The sequence below is a fragment of the Anser anser genome (assembly GCF_964211835.1).
Source record: "Anser anser genome assembly, chromosome: 1".
NCBI classification, from domain to species: Eukaryota; Metazoa; Chordata; class Aves; order Anseriformes; family Anatidae; genus Anser; species Anser anser.
In genome coordinates, this window is record NC_139720.1 from 60246294 (window position 1) to 60273091 (window position 26798).

The 26798-nt window shown below is 36.1% G+C and overlaps 1 protein-coding gene and 1 long non-coding RNA gene across 3 annotated transcripts in view; one reads left to right on the plus strand and one right to left on the minus strand.

Annotated features, from left to right (window-relative positions):
* Positions 1–26798, plus strand: part of GNPTAB (N-acetylglucosamine-1-phosphate transferase subunits alpha and beta) — a 43602-nt gene that overhangs the window by 15537 nt on the left and 1267 nt on the right. Inside the window, exons 8-21 of one of the 2 annotated variants that reach the window (XM_083830099.1) lie at positions 5599–5760; positions 7522–7701; positions 8704–8874; positions 10526–10649; positions 12948–13151; positions 14563–15689; positions 16671–16870; positions 17131–17350; positions 18387–18500; positions 20227–20312; positions 22112–22210; positions 24174–24341; positions 25584–25674; positions 26250–26307. In XM_083830099.1, coding sequence (XP_083686225.1) covers positions 5599–5760; positions 7522–7701; positions 8704–8874; positions 10526–10649; positions 12948–13151; positions 14563–15689; positions 16671–16870; positions 17131–17350; positions 18387–18500; positions 20227–20312; positions 22112–22210; positions 24174–24341; positions 25584–25674; positions 26250–26297 — 2994 coding nt within the window. In that variant the 3' untranslated portion in view covers positions 26298–26307. The remainder of the gene's footprint in view (positions 1–5598; positions 5761–7521; positions 7702–8703; positions 8875–10525; positions 10650–12947; positions 13152–14562; positions 15690–16670; positions 16871–17130; positions 17351–18386; positions 18501–20226; positions 20313–22111; positions 22211–24173; positions 24342–25583; positions 25675–26249; positions 26308–26798) is intronic. The other variant, XM_083830098.1, reaches the window with a different exon arrangement.
* LOC310897218 lies at positions 5769–18379 on the minus strand. Its single transcript, XR_014582138.1, has 3 exons — positions 17622–18379; positions 13209–13280; positions 5769–7367 (listed from the first exon to the last, which is right to left on the minus strand). It is a non-coding gene; the product is annotated as an uncharacterized lncRNA (long non-coding RNA).

Consider the following 26798-nt stretch of genomic DNA (forward strand, 5'->3'; position numbering starts at 1 on the left):
GTTTGCAAACTGGAATTTTGCTGTTCTCCCTGTTGGCACGTCTCACCTGCAGTGAAAGACTGAAAATCTGCTTGGACATAGAGTATCTCAAGATCTTTGAGTGCAAGTTCAGCCTTTTGGGCATGGAGCCTTTTCTAGTACCTCAGCACAGAGTAAGTTACAGTTTGCTGGTAGTTGTAACACGTTTGACTTAATGAAGCTGAATTGCTCAGAATACCTTTTGACTTCAATTACCAGCTGTATTCATTTATTCAACTTGCCCCTTAGCAATCAAGAAATTTAGTAACAATATGTTCCTTCACTTGTCTTTCTGCTTTAATTTGAAATCAATTGACTCATGTTTTCCTCACCCAGGGTTATTTTCTAGGAGCAGCTCTTCTGTAACATCCTCATTAATTGCCAGATTGGTATCTGAAATAATAATGCCTCATTTCAGTGATAATTTGGTGGAAAAGATACCTGTCTCATTCCACATCTGGGAATATACTGGAGCACCATCCTAGACAATGTTTGTTCTCTGGTCTAACTTCATAGATACAAGCTCTCATAATAACACAGTTCTGAGGAACATTCTCCCCACCTACTCTTTCTTTTGAGTATTGGAATACCTGTCATTATTTGTAGTATATTGGTGTGGTTGTTTTTCTTCTTCACTTCCAAAAGACATTTCTAACTTATTTCTCTAATTCATTATTGAACTGTTATTCCAGTGAATTTTGATGATTTTTCTCCTTGATACTCCTGTGTGGAATTTTGCTTCCAGGATTGAGAAGTTCCTAACTCTCTAGGTTTTCTGCCATAAATCTGTAAAGCACAGACCTTATTCATAGCCCATATCTCTTAAGTTATAATGGACCTTCCATCAAGAGGTGCTTTCTTTTGTGAATGCCTTGGAAGAGTGAAATACCCAGATCTGTCCTTATTACTTATGAGCAATCTGCTGGTTTTTATTCTCTTGTGGTTTCAAGAGTTGTTAGAGTATAATGATTCTACCTGGATCTTAATTTTTTGACTGCCATTCATGGCTGTGGATGATCATCTTTTTTCATTCCAGCAGCATCCCTTAGTAGTATTACTTACTCCATCAAAAAGCATGCTGGATGGATTATTTCTGTGTTTCAGTTTTGCTTCTCAAGTCCGAGCAGCTGTTTAATCTGTTGTCTGCATCCAAGCTCATTTCTAGTTATATCATTAACAAATATGAAAAATGCTATAGTTTGGGGTTTTGGTTTGCTGTTCAGATGAACGTAAAGGCTACATCTCTGGTGCCTTGGATGTATCTCCCTTGTCTGTTTTCATGGGAGTGATATCCCATGCGTATTATCTTTCTGCATGATTTTTCTTTACCCCGCCTAGGTTGTTTTTTAATCTTTGTTGACAGTTATGTGTCAACCAGTTGATTGTTGATCTTTGTGCTGGTTCTATTCTCCTGCATTCTTATCTTTCTATAGATGTTATCACTGTGCTCGCTATCTGTTCCTAAGAGCTGCTCCTCTGCAATTTGGTTAGGCGCTTCTCTGTGTAAACACAGTTTTTCTCAGGTATCTAATGCATTCTGCAGTTTCACCATCCAGTTGTCATTATGTCATTGCTGTCCGCATGTGTGTTTGTGTATGTGTCTCTCCTCTAGTGGTGGCTGGTTTAGAACAATTAAATTGAGATTAGTATACACTGCTTGGTTATAGTGAGGTAGGTAGCAGGTTCTTCCCCAACCAGTCCTCTACTCCTGTTAGCAGCAATTTATTCATATTAAACCTAGAATAGAATATAAGCATATAAATGTAAGATGCTTATTTACAAAGTCAAAAATCTTACATATGAAGTGTGGATGTGATTTGTTTTTACAGAAACATTTTTTAAGACCCTTGCTCAGAATCAGTTCTTTCAGTGAAAGCTGTAGGTAGGCAGTTGTGGTAAATGTCATCAAGCTTGGTGCTCCCCTTACCTAGGGGAGAGCTGCTTGGTTCATACTGCTGTTAAGCAGAAGAAAGGTTGGTTGTTTAATCTCCACTGAAATTTCCAGTGATTCCTCTGCAGTTACCACTTCAACAATCTAAGGTTTGTAAAGTACTGTTGGATGCCTGGTAGAGAGAGGGCAAGTTGCACCTGAGTTAGGCTAGACTTATTTCCTAGCTGCCTCCTTATTCTTAAAGGGTTCCTTCCTACTCTTTTTAAGTGGCTGTTTCTTAGTGCAGTGCTGAAAGTACAGAAAAAATAACTTAAGATTTCATCAATGCTACGGTTTGAAGGGAAGAAAGGTGGGAAGGAGAGAAAGGGAGGAATGTAGCTGTTGATATATTTGTGTTGAATATTGATTATGATGCTTTAATTGGATCATTTTAATTTGATTGAAATTACTTCTGAATCCAAAAAGGACTAGAAATTGCTCTGACCTCTGGGCCATGTGTTTCTTGATCTAAAAATCCTCAGTAGTTCTCTGCTAGAAGGAGTTGAGCTCAAGAGGAGGTTACATAGTACATAATACGCCCCTGAAATTATCTAGTTATATGTGTTAGTCTCCATTTTTTTTGTATTTATGGCCTGTGTTGCAGTGTAATAATATGGAAGCTTATTTCCATATGAAATGTAAGCAGCAGTATATCTTCTGATCAACATTTGTTTTGTATTGTGTGTGTTTTGACAGGTGTGGTTGGAAAATAGTATTTGGTTGCTTTTTATTTTCCGTGCTTTCTTAATAGTGCATTAGAAAGCCACTAGATGGAGGTGTTACTCTGATTATTCATCTGTTGCTGCTAAGCCTTATTTCTTTAGGGGCCGGAAATGTTACATTGAATTTATGCACGCTGAACAAGAGCTGAGAAAAATATTTTTTACTTTGAAAGATTTTTTTTGATTTGTTGAGGTTATTGTGCTAACACTTCTCCCCTAAAATAATATATAGTGAAATTTTTGGAGAAAGGCGACTTTCTTTCAAGATTCAATATCCCGATTGCTTCAGGTAAAGGTAAAAGCTTGAAGATTTTCTTCCTTTGTGAAATACTGCTTCCTCTTTAATCTGCATATGCCACCCACTAGATCAGGTTGGCCAAGGGCCCATCCAGCCTGGTCTTGAACACCTCCAGGGATGGGGTATTCACAGCTTCTCATAATGATCGACTTTGGCCATTAAAAAGAGAGTAATAATTTAAAGACTGGTTAGGATTCCAAGTCCCACCTCAGAAAAAAATAAAAAATCTACTTGTGAGGCCTCTTAGCTTGAGAACATGTTAATGAAGTATTTACTTTTGCTTGGGGTGGATCAGCCCATCAGGCCTGCCTCCTAGTCTGTTAAGTCTAAGCTTTGCCAAAGCTTCCAAGGGAGAACCTGCATTTAAATTTACCATGTTGGGAGCATGCAGTTTTTCTGTCTCATTTTCAAGTACGTTATATAAACGTGCATGGGTGGTGGTCGATGTTCCTGACTGCAGGGTGTCTTGTCAGCCCACTGGTGCTGGAAGCCAAGACTTGCCTGATCATGCTGACTCTCTGCATCTACATGCTTGTTTGTGTCTGTTCTGCTTTCACAGCATCTTTGGTTCTGCTGACCAATTTTGTCAAGATCAAGCTGATCTCCAGAACATAATATTTAAAGAGAATGGGTAATTACGTGACTCCCCGCTGAGAGGAGGGTAATAGCTGTGAGACATAAGAAAATCTGCAGGGGAGAATGCTGTTTTGAAAATATCAGCAATAGAAAGTTGTGATCAGAGCTTTTAGTGTTTTAGAAGCTAGATAATTTATGTCCCAGGAGACTTCATTGAAATCTAACATTATTGATAGCTCTGCTTATGAAAATACCTGGTTCTGAAAAAAGCTATTGGTGTAAAACCAACCAAACTAAACAAACAAACAACCCCCCTACCTCCTTCACCTTCTCTCTTCTGTGAAGTTTAACTCCCAAACTGAGCAATGGTACATAATATTACTTGTTTGTGCTTGGACTGTTACGTATTTAAAAAACCTAGAGCATGTACGCTGTATTAGTTGGGAGCAAAGGGAGAGTTTTGGTAATAAATCTAGTTAGGGATCTGTAGTACATGTACCTATTTTGTTGAGCTAGTCATTGTGGAAACAAGTTAAAGAGAAACAAAATGATTAGACACTTCCAAAGCTCTAGAGTGGCAATATTTTTGGTTTGTTGTATGTATATTTTATATGACAGATTCTAAGGGACTGTGTGACACTGTTGTATTCCTAAATAAAGTACATACCCACTAATGGCAGCTTTGTAATCTGTAGCATTTAGATATTGATATTTTTGGAGGTTGTTGGTTGCAGTCCGTAACTATACCTCAGCCATTTAACTACTGAAGCCATCCTTTCCACCCGTAGGTTCAAATGATTCCCTGGAAGGTCTGAGATTTATCAGATTTTTCTAATGGCAGGCCTCATAAGTCAGATAGAAAGATCTCAAATAGCATATGAGTCAAAGCATCAACAGCTTTAAAATGTCACAAGTGGGACAGCTGGTCTTGCTAAGGGAAGGGGTACTAACTCTGGGACAAGTGCTGTTTTAAAATGGGCTGAAAAGGTCAGATTTTATCAGGAAAAAAAAAGGGATTTTTTTTTTCTGTTTTCTAACCTGAAAATGTTAAAATTTTATTTATTGCTTTTATGGATATTCAACTGAAAATCTGGTAGATGTGCGTTTTAGTCTTATGTTGCATGAAAGAACAAAAATTAAGCGTTGCATCTAATAAATTCAGTTAATTATTAACTATTTATTCTCAGTTTGTTGAATGCATGCATTTGGAGAATCAATGTACAGTTGTACTTTTAGCACAGTGTCTTCTCACACTACTGCATACGGTAAACACAGTGTTTTATTGGGTTATGCTATATTTTTACTGAAACGTTTCGGTGCCCTGCAATTTGTAAGTTATAATAGCTGTTAGAGAGGGCATTGAGTACAAGCTGCTTCTTGCCCTGTGCATTATGAAATATGATATCCAGAATTACTAGTGGCAAGAGATAAAAACAGCAAACAGATCAAACAGTCCCCAACTAAGAAATGACCTTAACAGCCTATTGGCAACCATCATTAAGGACTTGGAGACCCACATGGATTAGTTCTGGAGCCCTTTGTATCTCAGATTTCTGAACTGTATGTTGATCTCTAAACCATTCTGAATATTTCACGCTTCTGACAGCAATGATGAATTTGTGACTTTAATTTTCTCAGAAAAGTATTGGTTGATTAACGGGGGGGAGGGAGAGCGTGATTCTTTCAGTCATATAACAAAGTTGAAATAAAATCCAAATTTTGTTGTTGGATGTGGGAGTGACTTATTAATCACTTAAGGAATATTTCTAATATAGCCAGGTTTACTCTTGCTGGTTTACTGTGTAAAGTAAAATATTTTTTTTTTGGAACGGTAAGGCTTACCATGTACAAGTGTTCTGTATCTTTAAATGTTTTTCATTTCCTGTTTTACTGCCCCCTTTTTGTGTTCCTACGAAATTGTACTGCCTTATAAACAGTGTTTAGTCATTCTTATTAGTAACTCCAGTAAGAAAAATATAATGAAATGATTGAATTGGCCAAGGAATAGAACTGCCATGGGTGCATGCTGGAAATTATTTTCTCTGCTTGTGTAGTTGCAGCTCTATTCAGAAGCCAGCGTGGCTCTTTTGCAACTGAATAACCCTAAGGGTTTCCATGAACTGAGCAAACAAGCAAAGAAGAACATGACTATAGATGGAAAAGAATTAATGCTTAATCCTGCTTACTTACTGTGGGACCTCAGCTCTGTCAGTCAGGTAGGTAAATCCTGTTACGGAATGTGAAGGTTGCAGAATGCAGAGGGAGGCTTGCAGTTAACTAGTTAATGACAAGGAACAGGGGATTTCTTTCAGAAGTTTGAATGTGTTAAGAAGCCAGCATTTATTTTGTTATAATAAAATGTCATAAGAATGTTGCCAGATTCTGGAATCTAAAAGGAGGAAGCATCATGCAGAGTGGCATTTAATTGAAATTTTCTTGTTCTCTACTAAATGAAAAATTTTGCCCTCTGTGCATGTTCTGATAAAGTTATGTGCTGTCAAGTCCTGAAAGGCTTAATTGATACTGACTGGCAGATAAGCAGGCTTCTTGTGCGTGGGAGGGAGACAGGGTTTTATTTAACAAACATGATTACTTTCTTCTCAGTATGTTTCTTAAGGTTTTTTGATTTGCAGTGTCACATACTGAACAAATACTAATTAATTCTCTTCAAAAAAAATCAAAGAAATTAAATGCAGTTATCTGTAAAGAAAGAAGTTTTAAACAGAATAAATGTTACATGGAAGAATGTTAAGTTTATCAAAAGGAAAAAAAATCACAAGCTCTTCTAAAATGTTGATTTTTTTTCTCCTGCTAGAATTTAATTTTACCATAAATGTCAAAAATGGATAAAGTAAATATGCCCTCTCTAATAATACTTGCAGTCTGTTTCTGTACCCTGTGAACCTGGCTTTGGGGAACTTCTGCTTATTGATACAAACCCTGCACTTTAAATTTATACTTCCTCATATTTAATTATGCGTTATACATTTTGTAGATGGGTACCTAGCCAATATATGCTGTTGTTAGTGAAATGTTTTCAGTTATGTTTTTGTTTGTTTTGTTTATGTTGGTTTACTGTACGTATTGGAAAAGGAGACTTAATTACCGTGCATAGAATTTGCAGTGAAAACAGTAATTGCTAAATGTTCGATTTTTTTTTTTTTTTTTTTCCCCTCGAGTTTCCTGTTGTAGTTGGGCATAGTTCTTTTAGAAATACTCCTTTTCAGCATCCTTAATCCTCCGTTTTGGAAGAGGCGATTAAGTCCTCATAAATAGGAAAGAAACGTATGTTAGTATCATGTAACCTAATTTTGTTACTTGCCTGAAGAATTTCTAATTTAAAATGTTGCCTTTTAACAAAAAGCATATGGAAACCTTTAGCTATTTGATAGTGAATATTAGGCTTAATTTTGTTGATTATCTCCTGCCTATCTTTTTCTTAAATGAAAGACCAGGGTGTAATTGAAGAGCAGCTACATCATCACCTTCCAGTGTCTATATTAGGTGACACATTATATATGGTTTATGACATGATGAACTTGGAAGGCCCCAGCCTCTTAAAGCAGCAGTTCTGAAAGGTGATGTTACAGATTTGAAATGCAGCTTGGCTTTTGATCAAGATCAGGAAATAATTAAGATTAATAATCTAGGAAAACAGGATTTATTTATTTTTTTAACTGGGGTTCTTTCTTCAAGAGCTGGGATTGTACAACGCACTGTCGTCTTGCACTGTGGTCAGCAGATGACCCAATGATACCTTATGGTGAGCCATTGATGTCAGAAGAATGTATTGTTCACCTTGATAATTTAGTAAAACGTGATCCTTTAGAGAAATAACGGCACTTGATCAATGCATCTTTTATTTTTGAATGCCTAAGTCTCAAAATACTTACGACCCGTATGTTAAAGGACACTCTTGTTATCTAGCTGGATCAGAACTTGAGTGGTTTATTTAAATCTAAAGGATTTTTTTATAGTCCAAACAGGATGAAGATATTTCTGCCAGCCGTTTTGAAGATAATGAAGAACTGAGATACTCGTTACGATCAATAGAGAGGCATGCTCCTTGGGTGCGACATATTTTCATTGTCACTAATGGGCAAATTCCTTCCTGGCTTAACCTGGATAATCCCCGGATAACCATAGTGACCCACCAGGTAAAAGCAAAAAACAAACATGAAAACAAGGAGACACCACCAACAAAAAGCAAAACAACACCAAGGTGGTGGTGGGGAAACAACAAATCCACCCAACCAACAACAAAAAAAAAATCGCAAAAGTACTGCTAATAATGATTCTGTTTGTTCTTGAAGCCCAGCTATCCCCTTTCAGCTAAAAGCTGCATTTATTAGGAAGGAAGAAGTGACCACATCTCCCCTCTCGCATTCATTGTTTTGTTAAGCCCCAATATGTCTTTGTATTTCAGTTTTGCTAAGCTGATAACTTAAGATAGATCAAGCCTCAACACAGTCATTTTTCCAAATAACAAGGCTTCAGCTAGCGTATACCTATATCTAATTTCCTTATAAAGTCTATTTATAAAAAACCTAGAGGTAAGAAAAGGCAATACAAATCTATAAACATTGTCTCAGGACCAGTGCTAATCCAATAAACTTCTGTTGGGACAGGATAGACTACAATTACTAGAACTAAGAAGATGGCTTAAAAAAAAAAAGTAGATATGCATTCTAAAAAGCTTATTTAAAAGAGAAAGCGAATCCCTCAAGTTTCCTGAAAAAAAAAAAAAAAGTAGTAGCTTCTTATTATAAATTCAGGAGTAATTTTGGTATCTGAGCATGACATAGGAGCCCTGAGCAGCCTAAGTGGTAACAAGATACTAATTCAACTTCTGTTGCTGTCTGCTTGCTTAGTTACTTGAAAGAAGTGGAAGAATGCTGTTTGAATGTTGGAGCAGGTTCAACTTCTTGAAATTTTGTGCGGCCTGTACTGCAGAAGTAGTATAAATATATCTACACTGGGCCTGATCCAGTACATAGTGAAATAAATAGGAGTTTGTCTTTGCATTGAGCCAGGTGCAGTTTTTTAGTTAAGCAGCAGAACTGAAAATGGTGTTATGTTGGAAAAGGAAATATTTGAAAGAAAAAAAAAGAAAATACATTAGCAAAGAAGAAAAACTTCACTCTCTTCTTGTTTTTTAGGAAATATTTCAGAATGTGAGTCACTTGCCTACCTTCAGTTCACCAGCTATTGAAAGCCACATTCACCGTATCAGTGGCCTCTCTCAGAAGTTTATTTATCTCAATGATGATGTTATGTTCGGGAAAGATGTTTGGCCTGATGATTTTTACAGTCACTCTAAAGGTCAGAAGGTAAGCTCTTAGGAAAGGATTTTTAAGTAGATTTAAAACTTTTCTGTGCTAATATCATGAAAACTGAAGAAATGCTACTTTGAAAGGGAGAACAAGTGAAAGAAACTTTCCCTTCCCTCACCTTTTAACCTGTAAAGGATCATTATTCTTAACTAGGCAATTGTTAGCAAAGATGCAGGGTGGGGAGGACTCTTTCTTTTTTTTTTTTTGTATTTGTACTGTGTGGATGTTTGGAATTGCCTTTCTCAGTGTTCTCTCCCAGGTTTTGAGGGGTATAATGGTCCTCTGTCAGGCTTCATGCTTTACTTTATCAATGTCATTTCCTAATTCCCCCACTTTCAGCACTGGAAAGACTGATTTGGTGTTTGGAAGCTGTCAGTCTTTCCTCCCTTGTAAATTCTTTTTGTTTTGTGGGACATGTTTTGTTCAAAACAGAATTGACTCTTCCATGGGAATGCTGAAATTTGATAATGCTCAATCAAACTGGTTTAATATTAGAATTTACTACTAACCATCTCTATTCCAGACACCCACAATATCTTTGCCAAATCTTTATGTAATTTTTCACTGAAAGATACTGATTTTCATGAACATGAAGTGATTTAGTCTTTCAACTGACCTATTATCATCACTGGGGTTAAATGAGGAATGCAGGCTGAGGAAATGTTAGCAATAGCCATGCATAAAGAATGTGGTTGCCAGCAGAGTTTTCATCCATGAGCTTGATCTACATGAGGAACATGGAGCGAAACACTTAATTCTTACTGCTTTAATAAAAATAATAAATACAAAGGAACACCAGATGCTAGAGGCCACTGATTTAAATGCTTCATGCAGGCAGATGTGTACACACCTGCGCGCACACACACAGAAGAGTTGTACAAAATAAGCTTAAGCTACTGTAAAATTACTAACTTTTAGTACTTGAGAACATTAGCAGACTTTGAGAAAGTAGGCACATAATTGCAGAATCCTGCTGTAATTGCACTTTTATTGTTCTTCAGTAGTTGTCTCTGTTGTGAGAATGAAGCGAGTTTAGATGAAATGTTTGTGATAAACCTGATCAGTGCTTTGATAGCAAAAGCACTACTAAAATTTTCACATGTCTAGAGGAAAATGTGTGGGTTTTTTAATGCTTTCCCAGGTAAAAATACATTCACATGCACTTTTTATCTTGGCAATTCTTAGTATTATTTAAGTCATAGAGGATCAGATGCTTCAGGGATTATGTTCAACATGTGCTACTTATCTCATGACTGGTTAGTGATGAAGAAACATTTTGAGTCAGGAGAACAAGTGAACTGCAGAGTTATTTTAAATTTGAAGTTTTCCCCTCCTTATCTGATTAAAAAAAAAAAACCACACTAATTTTCATTTGAATAGGGTTTGCAGAAGTGAATGTGGGAAGTCCTGCTTTCTATTGCTGCCTTGCTGTATAGCCTTGTGAATTCATTTAACTTCTGAGACTTAATTTCCTTCTCTTTGAAAGGGATAACATTTACCTAGTAGGTGACAAGGTTTAAATGCTGTCTGTAAAACACTGAAGGCACTATGCACAGGATGGCATTATTTTAAGTCTCTGTATTCCAAGAAACAAGCTCAGTTGACTTTTATTTGTCAGTCCTTGACGCAGACTGTAATGTTGTTCCAGGTTTACTTGACTTGGCCTGTGCCAAACTGTGCTGAGGGATGTCCTGGTTCATGGATTAAAGATGGTTACTGTGATAAAGCCTGTAATAACTCAGCTTGTGATTGGGATGGAGGTGATTGCATTGGTAAGACAACGATGTTAAATTTAGACAAAAATGAACTGACTTGTTTCTTGTTATAATTCTGTAATTTATAATTCTCCTGTAACTACAAAATTTGCCTTCGTCAATGGCGGGGGGAAAAAGATTCATCTTACGTATTAAAAAATTATTTCCTTCGAGCTGTAAATTTCCATGGGAAATGATGGCAAATAGTAGGGTACAATAACATCTTCCTTTGGGTACCAAATTTGACTACATGACAGGAAAATTTTTGAACCTCAAAGTCCAAATAATATTGCACTTTCAGGGAAACTTCAGTCCTTCTTTTATTCTTGACCTAAATCTGTTATTCAGATAACAAAACAAGTAAGTAAAGAGGTATAGGTAGAACAACTAAGAAATATTACTGGAATAACAGTATCTGAGGTAATTAGTATTGCATGTTAAAAATTTCAGTGGATGCGATGGTAGTGTCTTGTACAGTGCTACAGGTCTGATGTCTCCTTTCACTTGCCACTTTTTAAGTATTCTTTGCTTCATATTAAGGTTAAATTTTAAGCTGAATTTGCATTTAAATGTCTGACCAGAGAACTTGCTGGAAAGCTTATTTGCAAGGCTTTATGATACTGGCTAATTTTCCAAGTTCTGCCCCACTTTCCCTTCATGGAGGAGGCTGTCTGTATATGCTCTGCTCCTAGATTTCACTTGCTCAAACATACTCTAAGTAGATTTTGTGTCCCCTCTAACTCTAGTCTGTGTTCTACTTCTTTTCCATCTTCAGATCTATTTTCATGTCTTGTACCTCCTTAATGCCAACACTGGGTAACTTTGCTTACATGTTTCCTTTCTACCACTCTTTTTTAAACTTCAGTTGGCCACAGACAAATGTCTGCCTTGTAGGTGCACTAGTTTTAGGAGAACATATAGCTGTGGTTGAAATGCCTGTTCACCAGACCTTGCCATGGAAGGGAAACCTGTGGCTGTTACAAGGTTCAGGGCTGTCTCCTTCCTTGCTTTTTATCCTTGAACAATAGTTCCTGTAAAGGAAGTGGGAACAAATAATCTTCTGCAAACCAGAAATGGCCTGCATTTGGGCACACTTCATTTCCTGAGAAGGCTGTTTTTTTTAGGCTTTTATCCAGAAATGAATGAAGAGGATTAGAAGATGGACTGTATTCTTAAAACAGTGTATGCTATATAAAGGTTCTTAAACCTGTCATTTTTTTCACATATTTCTGGTCTAAGAACGACCTGTGTGTGTGTTGGGGGGGGGGAGGGGGGAACACTTCTAACAAAAAGCTATTTTCCACGTGCATTCAAAGCAATGAAGATATGAAAATATTTTTATTGCTGTCAAGACTTGTGCTCACTGAGGATCTATTACTTTTCTGAAGAACACTTGCATCACTTGCATTGTTTTCTCATCTTCCAGAGATTTCAGTTACTCTGCCCAATTGTTGCCTTATTATTGGTGCTAACTTCGCATGCCCCTTCTGGTGAGAAGAGACTGATGTTATGATTTCAATGAAAATTAAGGGAAATAGATATAAGCAAGACAATTTTCTTTTACCTGTAGAAACAAGTATTGATGGCAAACAAGATAGGAAGAGTCAACCATGTTGTCTTAGTGTCAGATTCAAAACTGAATTTATGAATGCAATAAAGACCACACTAGTGGCAAAATGGGCAGCCCTACGAACCCTATCGCATGTTTCCATCACCTTGCTTGCATGGTTATTTTTTCAGGGTGGACAGAGGAGAGAATTCGGGTTACTTTTAAGCTAGATTTGACTTCCTGTACACTGTATGGATGCTAACATTAGCAAATGGTTGCAGCATGCAGAGAAGGTGAGTGAACACTTCAGCGCAAGAACAGTTAGAGCAGTCTAACCTCATAGCAAAGATGCACCATTAGTTCCTAAATTGAATTTTCAGAACCGTAGGTTAGGAAAATGAAGTGACGCTTCTGGATTGAGAAAGTGACGTACTGCTCTAGGGGACTGTAAAGTCAAGAATGCAAGCAAGAGAGGTAAATCAGTTTTCTGCCTACGTTGTTGAAGTTAAGATAAAATATGTTGCAGTTTTTGTTGCATTTTTAAGTCGGTTTGCAAAATTCTGCAGTGAGATTTTGTATGCTATACATTTTACACTAGCTCTCAGGGAGCTAGTTAGTTGCCTTGTTTTAATTTTACTGTTGGTAAATAAAATTGTGCTGACTCTTCTCAGCTGAGCTTTAATGCTGTGGCTTAAAATGTACCTTTCCTCAGAAATATGAATTTCAAACGACTGGTCGTTTTTTGTTTTTCTTTTCTCTCCCTTTAGGTAACAGCGGGGGTAGTCGCTATGTTGCTGGTGGTGGTGCAGTTGGAGGTATAGGGAACGGACCACCATGGCAATTTGGTGCAGGAATAAGTGGTGTTTCATACTGTAACCAAGGTTGTGCTAATTCCTGGCTAGCAGACAAATTCTGTGATCAGGCCTGCAACGTTCTCTCCTGTGGATTTGATGCTGGTGACTGTGGGCAAGGTATGTAAAATGCATGGTTGATAAATGTTCTGTTGAATTTTTCTTACGTTGTCTTACCTTTTTTGGTTCATCGTTATTCTCCAGTAGTTCTAAGAGCCCTGCAGTGTCATGAAAAATTGCTGCTAGCAGCTGAAGGAAAAAGACAGGCACTTGCTTTATTCACTGATCCAAACCTAAGTCATTTTTTGTGTGCTGCTTTAGTTAATAAAATCTGTATTTGCCAAGCACGAGTGGAGTGTTTGATGTTTTATGGAGCAGCAAGCATCAGATTCATTACCCAAGAGGCTTACACTTTAAATGCAGAAATTACATTTCAGCTATGCAAACAGACTTTCTGCAAAGGAGAACAGCTGATTTGATGATGTTAGTAGTGGTTAATAAATTAAAGGACCTCTGTGATGCTGAGGGTGTAAGTTCAAGTCTGGCTCTGTACTCTTGCCAAAGGCTACTTGTAGTCACCTGTGGGTTCTGCTGAGGAGTGTGAGTTACCTAAACGTGTCTTCCTTGTGTGCTGCTGGCTACAGAGGCTTTCATCCTTTAATTGTGCTAGCCCAGTGGAGCGAGCAACTGGGTTGAAGATGGGCATTTGAACCTCACTGCATTTAAAAAGGAGAGTCATGTTTTTTTGTGTGATAATATTAGAAGATTCCTACTGCAGTCTAAAATACCTATTTTTCTGAAGAAGGGAAGATACAGAATTGCAAGAATTGTAGTGAAGGAAGCATGGAAACTGTAGAGCAAGAGGTATAGAGGCAGAGCAGGTAGAACAAGGAAAACATGGAGAAATTGGAGGTTGAGATGTCAGAATTTTATTTTGATATGAAAGGCTAGCAGGAGTGAATGGAAAGATTGAGAGTTCTGCTTGGTATAGATAAAAGAAAAGAAATGGGATAATTTGGCCTGCTTGAAAAAGTAGAGACTTCCCTGCTTCTCGGGTCAAAAAAATGCATTGCTGGCAGTGAGGCTTTGTTCTCACAAGAGCTGACAGATCTGTCTTCTGCTGTGGGAGCAAGAAGTTTTAGAAATTCCAAATCAATATTCAATCTAGTAGTGAAATCTAACTCCTGTAATGTGATTCTACTAAAATGTGGCAAAAATGTAGTATGAGCTTGTTAGTTACGACACGTAATTTTAAGTGAGGTGTGATAATAAGCAACTTAAGCTCTGTAGGTAGGAGTGATAAATTATAGCGTTTTTTTAGAATTACCGTTGGAATGTACGTCAGATTTATAATTCTGAGTATATTCTAATAATGTGTTATTTAAGATAGGTGAGTAAGAGATTGGAAGCTACAGTAAGTGTTCTTTCACAAAGTAGTCTCACTGCTAAAATTGTGAATCTTTTTGGATATATTACAATTTAAAAATACAGAAAAAATCTCACACTGAAAATTCACATTTTTTTTTCCCAGATCACTTTGAAGAGATGTACAAGGTGACACTTCAGCTTAATCAGACCTACTATGTTATTCCAAAAGGTGAATGTCTGCCCTATTTCAGCTTCAGCGAAATAGCCAAGAAAGGAATTGAGGGTTCATATAGCGATAATCCAATTATTCGGCATGCTTCAGTTGCAAACAAATGGAAGACTATCCACCTCATAATGCACAGTGGCATGAATACAACTGTGATCTATTTTAATCTTACATTTCTAAATAAAAATGATGAAGAGTTTAAAATGCAGGTAGCTATTGAAGTTGATACTAGAGAGGAGCCAAAACTGAACACAAGTTCTACGCAAAAACCCAACTCTGATTTTAAAACTCCAACTTCAATACCAGAAGCTGAAATGATATTTGAAGATATTCCTGAAGAAAAACGCTTTCCAAGAGTCAAGAGACGTCGAAATGAAACAGGAGGGAGTTTCCATGAAGAGATTATAATACCATCGGTAAATGTGTCTCTCCTTCCTGAAAATGTTCAGATAGCACTGCAGAACCTGGATTTAAAACTAGCAAATGGTGATATCACTCAGAAGGGATTTAACCTATCCAAGGCTGCGCTCCTGAGACCTTATCAGTTCTTAACTACAGTAAAGAAGATTGTAGGTCTGGAAAAGAATGGTGTGCATTATAATTCACAAGATCAGAAAAATGAAACCAGCTGGCAGAAGCCTCATGAAGATGTAAACAATAGCAAAACAGAAACAGCAATAAAAGCAAATGGGGAAGTTCCTTCAAGACTTACCGGAACAAAAAGGACTGATGCGGCAATGAATACAAATAAACCTACTTCCAAAATGAAGCCTAAATCCACACATCCAGCCCAGAGAAATGGGATCCAGCCCATGGGAAATGAAAATGAATCTCCAGAAAAAATATTGAATTCCCTCATATTAAGGGAAACACGTCAATCAAAAAATGTTGGGAATTCTGAGGCTGGAGAAGATACAGAGGGAATGGAGGGCAGAAAAGGGCATATACAGTTGGATACAAATGTAAGGGAGGGGTTAGTGGGAAGAAAACTACAGTCTTATGCTGGAAGTTACCAAGGCTTTTTGCCATGGGAGAAAAAGAAGTATTTCCAGGACCTTCTTGATGTGAGTATCTTAACATCACTGCTTAGTGGAATAATTGCATCTTTCTGCATATTGTGGAATACTGCTAATATTATTTGTAAATTCAGAATGCGTCTTGCCTTTGATGTAAATGCTGAGATTTTTTGAAAGCTCTTTCTGAGTTTTTACATAAAATCTAATCTGTTTGATTTGGGCCTCTCTTAGCTAGGTGATGAAAGGTGAATAGACATTTCTATTCCTGTCCTACAGAGTGTTTTTTTTGAAGTCAGATTCACTTCTTATTCAGTGTATGTTGATGCAGTGATATTATTCACATACACAGTATTGCAGAAGAGATTAGATTTTGTTTTGGATGCATTTATACAAATGTGGATACACTATATATAAATTGTAAAAATATTCATATGTATAATGGTAAGTATTCAAGCTCTAAAAGTTAAATTGAAAGGCTGCCAACAACACTGAATATCCAGACCATGTCAAGAAAACATGTAGGAAGCTTCTAGCCAAAGCATTTCAGAGGATTTTTTGAAAACTTCTATAAAAGAAGATAGAGACTATGCTTCAATTGGTACAACTGTTTTGCACTACTCCAAATAGCAAAGGTGCTATTACCTCTTAATGTTTATCTAAGATTTCAGTTATCAAATGTGGATGAGTAATCAGGAAAAAATAAATAAAAACAAGCAATATTACGAATATCTGATAGCAAACAGTGACTGTTGAGTGTGCGAGGTGTCACAAGAAAAATATTAAGGAAGTTTTTTTTGTAGACCACTATACTTCAGCGCATATAATTTTTAAGGATGAAGTTACCTTCCTTTTCTCTCCTCTTATTTTTAAAGACGCATCAAAGGAACATGAAGAACAGTATTCAAAACTTCTCTTTACATTTTTACTTATTTAAAAAAAGAGCTGCTACCTGCCTGAAATGTCAGTTTTCCTATGTATTTAATATTTTTTGATAATGTAACCTTAATGTATGCTTGTCTTGCTATTTAGGAAGAAGAGTCATTACTCAAAGAAATGTCATATTTTACTGATGGTAAACATCTTGGAAGGCAGCTGAAAGATACATTTGCTGATTCCCTTCGATATGTAAATAAGCTTTTAAACAGTAAATTTGGATTTACTTCTCGGAAAGTCCCTGCTCATATGCCTCACATGATTGACCGCACTGTTATGCAAGAGCTACAGGATATGTGAGTATGTCTGTCTTTGAAATAATGTAAAACTGTAGGTAATTCTATCTTTCTGGTAAAGCTTTGTTATAGCTATTTCCAATGTGTTGATGGCTACTCATTGAAATTATATTTTGAAAAGGAAAATGGGATATTTATTACAACATGATAGTCCTGCTAAAGTAAGGAGGACCTTTAAAAATTCAGGTGAGAGTTTGTTTTCAGGTAAGCAATATTTTACTAGAAGCTGGAGTACTAAATTAACATATGCTTTTATGTAGGTTTCCTGAGGAGTTTGACAAGACATCATTTCACAAAGTGCGGCACTCAGAAGATATGCAGTTTGCTTTTTCATATTTCTACTATCTTATGAGTGCAGTCCAGCCACTGAACATCTCTCAGATCTTCGATGAGGTTGATACAGACCAGTCAGGCATTTTGTCTGACCGAGAGATTCGAACGTTGGCCACAAGAATCCACGAACTGCCACTAAGTTTGCAGGTACTTTCCTCAGCAATAACTTCTAGAGTAACTTTGGTCCTAAAGTCCACATCTGTTACATTAAAATGAATCAAATCTTTATTTATCTTTGCTTCAACATCTATAACACTTGTCAATTCTAGCTAGAGAATTTAACATTGTGTCCTACTTCTTTATTGTTCTTATATGGACTCAACAATTAAGCTGAGTTCTAGCAGCGTCAGAAAAATGTATCATTGGTATCTGATCTCAAGAAAGTACTTGGTGTGAATTTGTTAGAAATGATACTTACTGGTGAAAGACACTGTGAAGAGTGAGATTCTGTTGTGCTTACTCTTGTTCTTGCACATCGTAAAAGACTGTCGTTGACTGAAGAACTTGTACCCTAAAGAAAGTAATAAGAAAAAGGTCAGCAAAGAAGTGATACCTGTAAATAATATGACCATATACAAAGATTCACGTTCCTGGTTTTCTAGGAACCTGATAAGCAGAGGACATGGTTTTGGTAGAACTTGTGCTCTTACAAACAGTTAGTAGAGAGGGAATTGTACCCTTTCTGCTTCAGAGAGGAATCAGGGCTCAAACCAATAAAATAATATTCTTGAAATGACACACAAAATCACTGGCATAGCTGGAACACAGCTTTGCTTTCAGGTGTTCCTGGCCTGTACCTTAATCAGAAAATCTTCCTGTCCTTTCAGTTGATTTTTTTGTTTTTGTTTGATCTGGGATTTAAAATGCCACTTCTGGTCCGGGAATTCTGTACTCTACTTACATCATCAGTAAAGATGTGTTTTAAATTTTCAAATGAAAATGACAAGTCACGCTTTATGTGGTCTCACTTCAGCCAAGCATTTGCTTCACTATAAGCATATGGAGATTCCCACTGACTTTAAGTTACTGAACTGAGGTCTGCTATATGAATGTCTTTTTTTTTTTTTTTTACAGTAATATAGAAACTTCTTATGCATATAACATCAAATATGTGAACCCTGGATTTTTAGAACTATGTTAACAAGAAAATAGGAATCTTTTTTTTTTCTTTCCTTCCTGATAGGATTTGACGGGTCTAGAACAAATGCTAATAAATTGCTCAAAATCTCTTCCTGCCAACATCACTCGGATCCATGTTATTCCACCAACTCAGGAAGCATATTATGATCCCAATCTGGTAAGGAACATTGGTCCTAAAAGGTGGATGATTTCTTTCCTGAACGTGTATTTACTATGCTTGAAATGTTGGTTTGATTTCTAGAAGGAAAGTATTCACAAAAATTTCTACTTGTGTATACATGAAATAAGTGTATTAAATATGAAAATTCTACAAGCTACTTGCTAACTTTTAAAGCTATTAAAATTTACCACAGAGAAAAGCTGAGCTTTAGAATTTTATTATATATGGGATATAAAAAGTCATCCTTGTTAAGAAAATGCACTAGTGTGAACCCAAAAGATGCCATGCCCAATACGTCTCTAACTAGAACTTCCTGATAAATCTGCTTGAATGATATTCTATGCATTAAAATAAATGTCATCAGAGGGATATCTTCAAAGTCAGTCTTCTTAATTGAAAGGCTTCTGAGTAATTCCTTTTAACTTTCAAAAATGGAAGGCTAATGTCCTTAATTCCTATTTTGCTTGTTAAATTCTCACTGAAATCTGTGGGAATTTAGGTATTAATGTCAGATCTAAATATTCTAGATTCCTGAATTTCTTCTGCAAATAGAATTGAATTCCTGCATCAGTCCATGCTTTTGAAAAGATTTGTGTATGAACTTTGCTAAATTGATGACCTGATGTTTTATTGGTTAAAACCAATACTGTACCAAAGGGGGGAAAAAATAATAAAAAAAAATTGGTCAGTACAGGTCATGAGCTGTTGGGTAGTAAAAGAGCATTGTCAATCCCCATCATGCAAACCAGAGTGCAGAGATCTACAGTGTTAGCGTAGGTAAATGTATATGTATTGTTGACTATTGATATATGCTAAATTTATTGTTTTTTATTACACTGTTTTTTATTATCCTGCCCCTAAGTCTACATTTCAGCAAAACTGTATGTAAAACCATTCTGACAGTCTGATTTGAAAAAATTAAAGTGTGGATTTTGAAATTTTGTATAATCTGAGGACATTACATCCAGTAAAACCTTACTTCATTTTACCTCTTTATGACTCTCAGTTCAGTTTACAAAATTCTCTGAAGCGAAAACTTTAAAGAGTATTAATAAAGGATGGTTGCCGTGAATTTATTTTAGGACAGGGTTAAAAATAAGTCTCTGGGAACAATGTCAGATTAAATCTTCTTGTCAATAAAATATTACTCATTTAAGTGCTAATGTCTAATATACTAATTTTATCAGTTCAAATAGTCACAAAATTAGTCCTCTATGCTAAACACAAACACAACTTTTTCTTCCTGTTGTCTGCAACAGATAAATTTATAGGACTGAATCTAGTACCATAGAAATATCCCTTGAGAACATGGATTTTTATTTCCCAGAATTGTTTCAATATAGGTAATGATATAAATAAGGCTAATGTGTATCATCTGTTCTGTGGAGTATGCCTGGCCAGTGTTAGTGGTGACTTCCACCAGAAGAATGTTAAAACAGCTGTCAAATGAGCTACAATTTCTGAATATTGTATTGAGGATGAAATCTAGAAGTTGCAATACTTTTGCCAAAAAAAAGTGTATTTTTCATATATTTTTCAATATTGGTATGTATAAGTATTGTTTACTCCAAAAGATAATGAAGAAACAATATGCTTTATTCTCCTGGAATGAAAAGCAATATGCAGGTCTTCATAGCTGTGGTATAAATTTTCTACAGTGTATTCTTTTCTAAAAGATTCTATTCTTCATTAAATTATAATCTAAAGAATGTTTTTTTTCCAGCCTCCAGTAACTAAAAACCTAGTAACTAATTGCAAACCTGTGACTGACAGAATTCGTAAGGCATACAAGGACAAAAACAAATATAGGTATGTTACAGTCCTGTGAAAAGCAACTTTCATAGAACAATAGGAAAAGGTGTGAATACATAGATGACCAAAGATGGTACATTAAAATAAAATGAGCTAAGGTTTAACAGTGGAACTGGAGAAGCATACTGTTAACTATTCATGTCTCTTTCATTGTGTAAGATTATGTGTTTTTTTTTTCCATAGCTTTAGTAGACTAAAGATTTCCATGCTAAACCTTGAGCCAGATCCCAACTCTGTAGTACAACAGTAAGAAGCTGGACTATCTTTAGGCAGCTATAACAAACTATAATAATAACTATATTAATCAACTATATACATTTAGTGAGGGCAGTTAGAGCAGCATAGAAGGGTGGAAAAAGTTTCACATACTTAGAAATTGTAAGTTGTAAATCTGCTTCGTCCTCCTTTCCTCTATAGAAGTGGTTTAGATTTTTTTTTTGGTTGTTGTTGTTGTTTTTTGTTTTGTTTTTTAAAAAGAAAGCATTTTCTCTCTAACTACCTTGCACTTCTCTTGCAAGGTAGAGAAGTGACAGGTTGGGACAGGGGCAAAACAAAATGGTTCCCATCCCCTTTTGGAAAGAGCAGGACAAACCATGACTTGACTTAGGTTTGTTTGAATAATTGTATTTGAGCAGATCTTCCTGAGATGTAGGTTCAGGCAGATCTGTGCTCTCTGAAAACTGCAAACCGATGACGTGATGCTGAGGCTGTTTGCTGGCATGGAGCTGACAGCTGTCTCTTGTCCATTGCCTCGCCAGTGGTGTTGGATGGGCAGAGTGGTAGGGCTCCTCTGAAGCATTTGGTTTTGCCCCAGGAGTGATTACAAAGTCAAGTAGTTCTGTAGGATGAAGGAAGGCTACGGGTGCTGCTTAGGGCAGCTTTGGGGCACTGTTACATGCTCATTCACAGTACCTCAAGCTGTGCTGTATGCTTTCTAAATAATTCCCTTCCCAAGAGAGTTTACAATGAAACTGAAAAGCTGATACAATAAATGAGATTGAAAAATGTTGAGGTGGGTGTAAGGATTTGCTGTGCTTAATGATCAAAATCAGCGTAAGGTACATGTGGTTCTTAAGCTTCAATATTAAATAATTGCATTATTAACTTGGTGAGCTTTATAACTAGAATTCTTTCTCACATAAGACTTTACAAACAGGCAATATATTTTCTTGTATGAACATAAAGATGTGACAGGTGCATGTATACCTCCACATGAAAAATAAGTATGATACCTCTAGTAAGACTGCTAAATAGGGGGCAAATGCACTGGGGGCATCCTTCAGAGATGCAATGTTTCTGCATTTCATATACAGCTCATTGTTTTGTCTGTAAGTTGGTCAATGAGTAGGTAGGTGGGTGAGGAAGGCTTGCATTTGTATTTAAGATTGTAGTTTTATATATGCTTTTGTAACTTTAAGGTTTTTCTGGGGCCAGTGATTGGAAAATAATGTATTTTCTCATGTCTGTAGTGTAATTTTAAATTGCAGTTGTCAATTTTTTTTAAATAAGGAAATGTAGTGTAATGTCTACCTTCAGATTCATTATTATTCCTATGACAAAAGTATTCATTAAGTGTGTAATAAAATTGTTCAGTCTCCAATAGGCTACTAACAAATCTATTGGACAGTGGCTCTGTGCAAGAGCATTAGCTGAAAAATGTAAACACAGAAATCAAATGTCACATTCTAATGGTTTGGACAGTCAGATTAGAAATAAGTTCTTAAAATATTAATACTTATTGAACCTGACTATAGGCTGTTTTACTAATGTATAAATACTATTTTTTTTATAATAAGGTTTGAAATCATGGGAGAAGAGGAAATTGCCTTCAAAATGATTCGCACAAATGTGTCTCATGTAGTTGGTCAGCTGGATGACATACGAAAAAATCCCAGGTATCCTATTTCTGGATTTGTATAACGTTTTGAGATTTGTTTTCATTTTCTGCTTCAACTGTTTAATATGTTTGTGTATTGTAAGTCATTTATTGCAGTGTATTTCTATACTGTGTTACAGAGCAAGATCAATTCTAATCAAAATACTTCTCATTGTTTTCTATTTAACAGAAGTGACTGTTTTTTATGCTGGGGGTTATCTAATTGATTTCTATTATATTTTTATATGTCTAAAACCTTTGACGTTGTATTGAAAAACTTCAACTATTTCTGAGGATTTCATTTTGTTGTTCTAGAGTTTATATAGTTTATATTGCAGGCAATTTTATTTTAAAGGAGAGAAAATTTTGATCTGCTTTATGCAGCAATTTAAAAATAAAATTTAAGCATGGACTATTTTATTGCAAAATCTGTTTTGCTGCTTTTGTGCTCTGTTACGACGTCACAAGAGGTATTAAATTTTTTTGTGATATTTGATGAGAAATGATCCAAAGCTGGAGGTTAGTCCTCTCGTTTCTTTACATCGTAGTGGAGAAGCTGATACCCGATTCTGAGAGCAGACTCAGTACTGCAGCTACTGCATTCCTGGGGCTAATGAGCTGCCAGTCCACGAGAACCAGGCAGGGATAGTCCAGAGTAAACTCTCAAAATATGTATAGCGTAGATATCTGCTTGCCATAACCAGATGCTCTGCATAGCATAGCTAGTTGATAGCATAGATATAGCTGGCTATTCTTTGAAGAGGGGAGGCATATTTTGTTTTTCTCATATGTGCCAATTTGAATGAATGACTGTTCCCTGCGTGTAATTGTCTAAAGCAGGGTTACTAATTGTGCCAGATTCATTACAGTCTGAGGAAAAACGGTAATGCCCTCTGTAGGCAAATTCTTATGTTGCAGAGTTCTACTTATTTCCAGCTTCATGGAGGAAGCCTGAACTTTGCTCTGCTCTTTGAAAGGGCACACCATGCTATAGAGAATGCAGCTGACCAGAACCACTTCTTTACAAAGGTTAGCAATTACAAGGCATATGTCATCAGATATTATTTCACCCTCTAGGGAAAATGTAAAGGTCTTGTATCTCACAATATAAATAAAGCACATAACCTTGTCCATATGTGGGAAAGGGAATTTTTGTCAGCAAGCACTTGGTCAGAGCAGCCAAGGGGACATAGCAGTCTAGCACACTAGCTGCTGCTTTAGTTTCAGTAATTTTCAGTAACTTAAATACTTGTGAGTTTATTTTGTGAGAAATTACTCTCCAAGAGGCATTATTTGGAGCATGTTTATTTGGTCACAGTGATTTCCATATAAATACTATCCAGGTTCTTGTCTGTATTTTGGCTTATTACATGAGTTCAGTTTTGGGTCTGTGATATACCCGTTTATATTGTGTTCTCAGTAACTTAAAACCTAGGGACAAAACTTTGTCTTCTGTAAAGTCTTCTAATAATTTTTATGATACATTTCTCTGAAGAATATAGAATATATACTAAATTGTTAATATTTTACTATGTTTACCTTCTACATTGAAACTCATCTTGTTATTTAAGGTATTTTACTCATAATAACTTATTTAAAACTACAAAGCCCTTATTGGAATCATAATCCCGGCCTTCTAATTTTCTGTCAGTATCTAGTGGTAGGTTTTGGGATGATGCGTATTAGTGCCCATTAGATGGCAGCATTAAATATAAATAGAAGAGAGAGACCCATAGCTTGTTACTTCATTCCTCAGAGGTTTTGATTCACTATCAGCCTTGGTGCCCTCTGAATTGAAACCAAATTAACTTAAAATAATGCAATAATAAAGAATGTAGTTAACAGTATCAAATGTATCAATTTGTTTTTAAAAGGATACTCATCAATTTTGCTTAAAAGTTTTCTGTTTGTGTTCTTGGTTTGTTAACACCTTTGGCATATTATTAAAGGAAATATGCTAACAAAGCATTTTTCTTTTCTAGAAAGTTTGTTTGCCTAAATGATAATATTGATCACAATCATAAGGATGCACAGACGGTGAAAGCAGTGCTTAGGGATTTTTATGAATCAATGTTTCCTATACCTTCCCAATTTGAACTGCCAAGAGAATATCGGAATCGTTTCCTTCACATGCATGAGCTCCAAGAATGGTATGCTACATAGGTTCTCTTCAAGTTATTCTGTTGTACTGGCATATAATTATGGAACATAGTGGTACAAGCCCTTTTTTTTCCCAGTATTGTCATGGAGTTACAGATGAAGATGATGTGAAAAGATTTAAATGGACTAAAATTTAATTTTTGCAGGATTGGTGTTTTCATGTTTTTCCGAGTCTTTAACATTTCTTCGATTGTCCCTACCTTATTTCAAATAAAAAGGTGTGGGTTTTTTATTTTTATTTTTTTTAATAAGAACAATCAGGACTTTGGGCTTTTTTAATTTTTTAAATAATAATTGAAACGTGTATTGCAAAGAGGCAACATAAATTCTGGTGGTACCACTTCTCACTAAGTGACTTTAGTGAGAAATGTTGGCAGAAATAATCAGCTGGATAATTATCACAGAAGATACATTTGCCTCTTTCACATTTTTACATAATGTGTGAAATTTCCATGTGCATTTTTCTCTTGCTCTTTCATAAATAATATTTTAACTTAGAAATTGGGAAAGTTGATTACAGAATACAAGCAAAATGTTGGCAGGTGTAGTGATAAAACTGAGACAAGACAGTAATTTTGTTCCTGTTCAGCAAATCATGGGAAATAACTGTTCATGACAGAAGAGAAAATATTAGAGGAACTGTAGAAGGAATCAGAAGGATTGTAGGTGACAAGAGTGGGTGCAGATTGTAGTGCTACAGGCCCTACAGTAGCAGTGGCACAGGGAGTGGGGGCAAACTGACTTCAGCAGTTAGCTGTAGAAACTCGGGCTGGTGCTGTAGACATATCGTTGGCTCTGTTTTTGAGGACAACCACTGGGATGTTGTTAGCTTCACAAGAACACTGTATTTTGACTTGTTTGTGGTCAAAGCAGTTTTCTACCAGATTGGTTTAAAGCATGCTGAAATGCTGGTGGAAATCCATTTTTAGCTTCAGATGAGTTTTCCACCTTTATCTTGTATGGTATTCAATTTTGGTTTTTGCATTGGTTCCAACGTAACCAACACCCGTAATAGCTCAAGGCTAACAGTAGGTTCAAGGTTACACTGAAAGCAAAGGGAGTCATGAAATATGCAGAGCTTGACCTATATACAATAAATAAGTGTTTTGCTTTTTATAACATGAGAGAAATTACCCATATTTATCTTCTTTGTCTATTTCATGGAAAATCTTTAAAATTTATATCTGATTTATAATATATGCAATTGTCTTTTTGTTTCCATCTTTCTGCAGGAGGGCATACAGAGACAAGCTCAAATTCTGGACCCACTGCGTTCTAGTAACACTTATTGTATTTACAGTCATCTCATTTTTTGCTGAACAGGTAAAAATATTATCAAATCTATAACATTTAATACACTGTTTTACCTTCAAGTTAATATAAAACAGATTTTTAATAGAATAGCTAGGCTTTTTCCTTCATAAAAGAAATAAGGATGATACATGACTACTGATTAGGTTGCTTCAATTTTTAAGTTGTCATGCTGAGATTCCTGGAAAATATTCATACCTGTGGGGAGGAGAGTTGTGTTCCCTTGTCAGCTGTTTTGTGATGGTCAAAAACATCATAAATGTGCTAAATTTGGAACTTCAAAATCAGTAATTGTTTCTGAAAGTCTTGGTCTATTAACATGCGTTGTTGATAGTGCAAAGTAAGCCAATAAGAAGAAAACTTGAGTAATATCAACACTTCAGTCCTGAGTAAGGTATTTTAGGTGCCTAATACAAGTCTAATTCCTAAGTAACAGCAAGGACTCCTATTGAATTCAAAATGCTTTGAATCAGACACAAAGGAAAAACTCTCATTCTGCAAGCATAAAATGGTTTTCTTGAACGTGATTAATCCTGCTAAACATGGAGGGAGCCAATGGAACAAATCATATGGGTAATTCTTTGCAGGTTGGGGCCTTAAGTAACCCTTTCCGTGGTCTGATGAAGAGGGTGTAATTCTTAAAAGGTTGGCTTTTGAAATTTTTTTTCCTCCGCCTGTAACTTTTTGCATGAATCTTTCCCTTAATTTTCAGCCTTCTGCATACATTAAAAACTCCCCCTGCGTAGTAATTTTATTTTGGAAGGGGGTATTCAGCTCAGTAGGACAGCTAGGTATGTAAATACTGCCAGCTTTGCATTGACCTTTCAGAAACAGAATGTAGTCTGGTTTTATATTACACACACAAATTAACTTTAAAATAATCAGAATATAGGTATACCGTATCTTTCACTTTCTGCTTGTATTCTGGTTATTGAGAAGTACAGTGCAAGTGCCTATGCCTAATAGATGCATTTGAATAACTTTCTTTCTGTGCAGTGGGGGAAAAAAAAGAATGGACAGTACTGACTGAATTACCATGGACGGTACAGTTTCTGTGTTTTCTAGGATGAAAGGCTGACCAGCTGCACATGTCTAGCCCAGCAGAGAACTAAATATTGTATTTTCTTTCCTCTTCT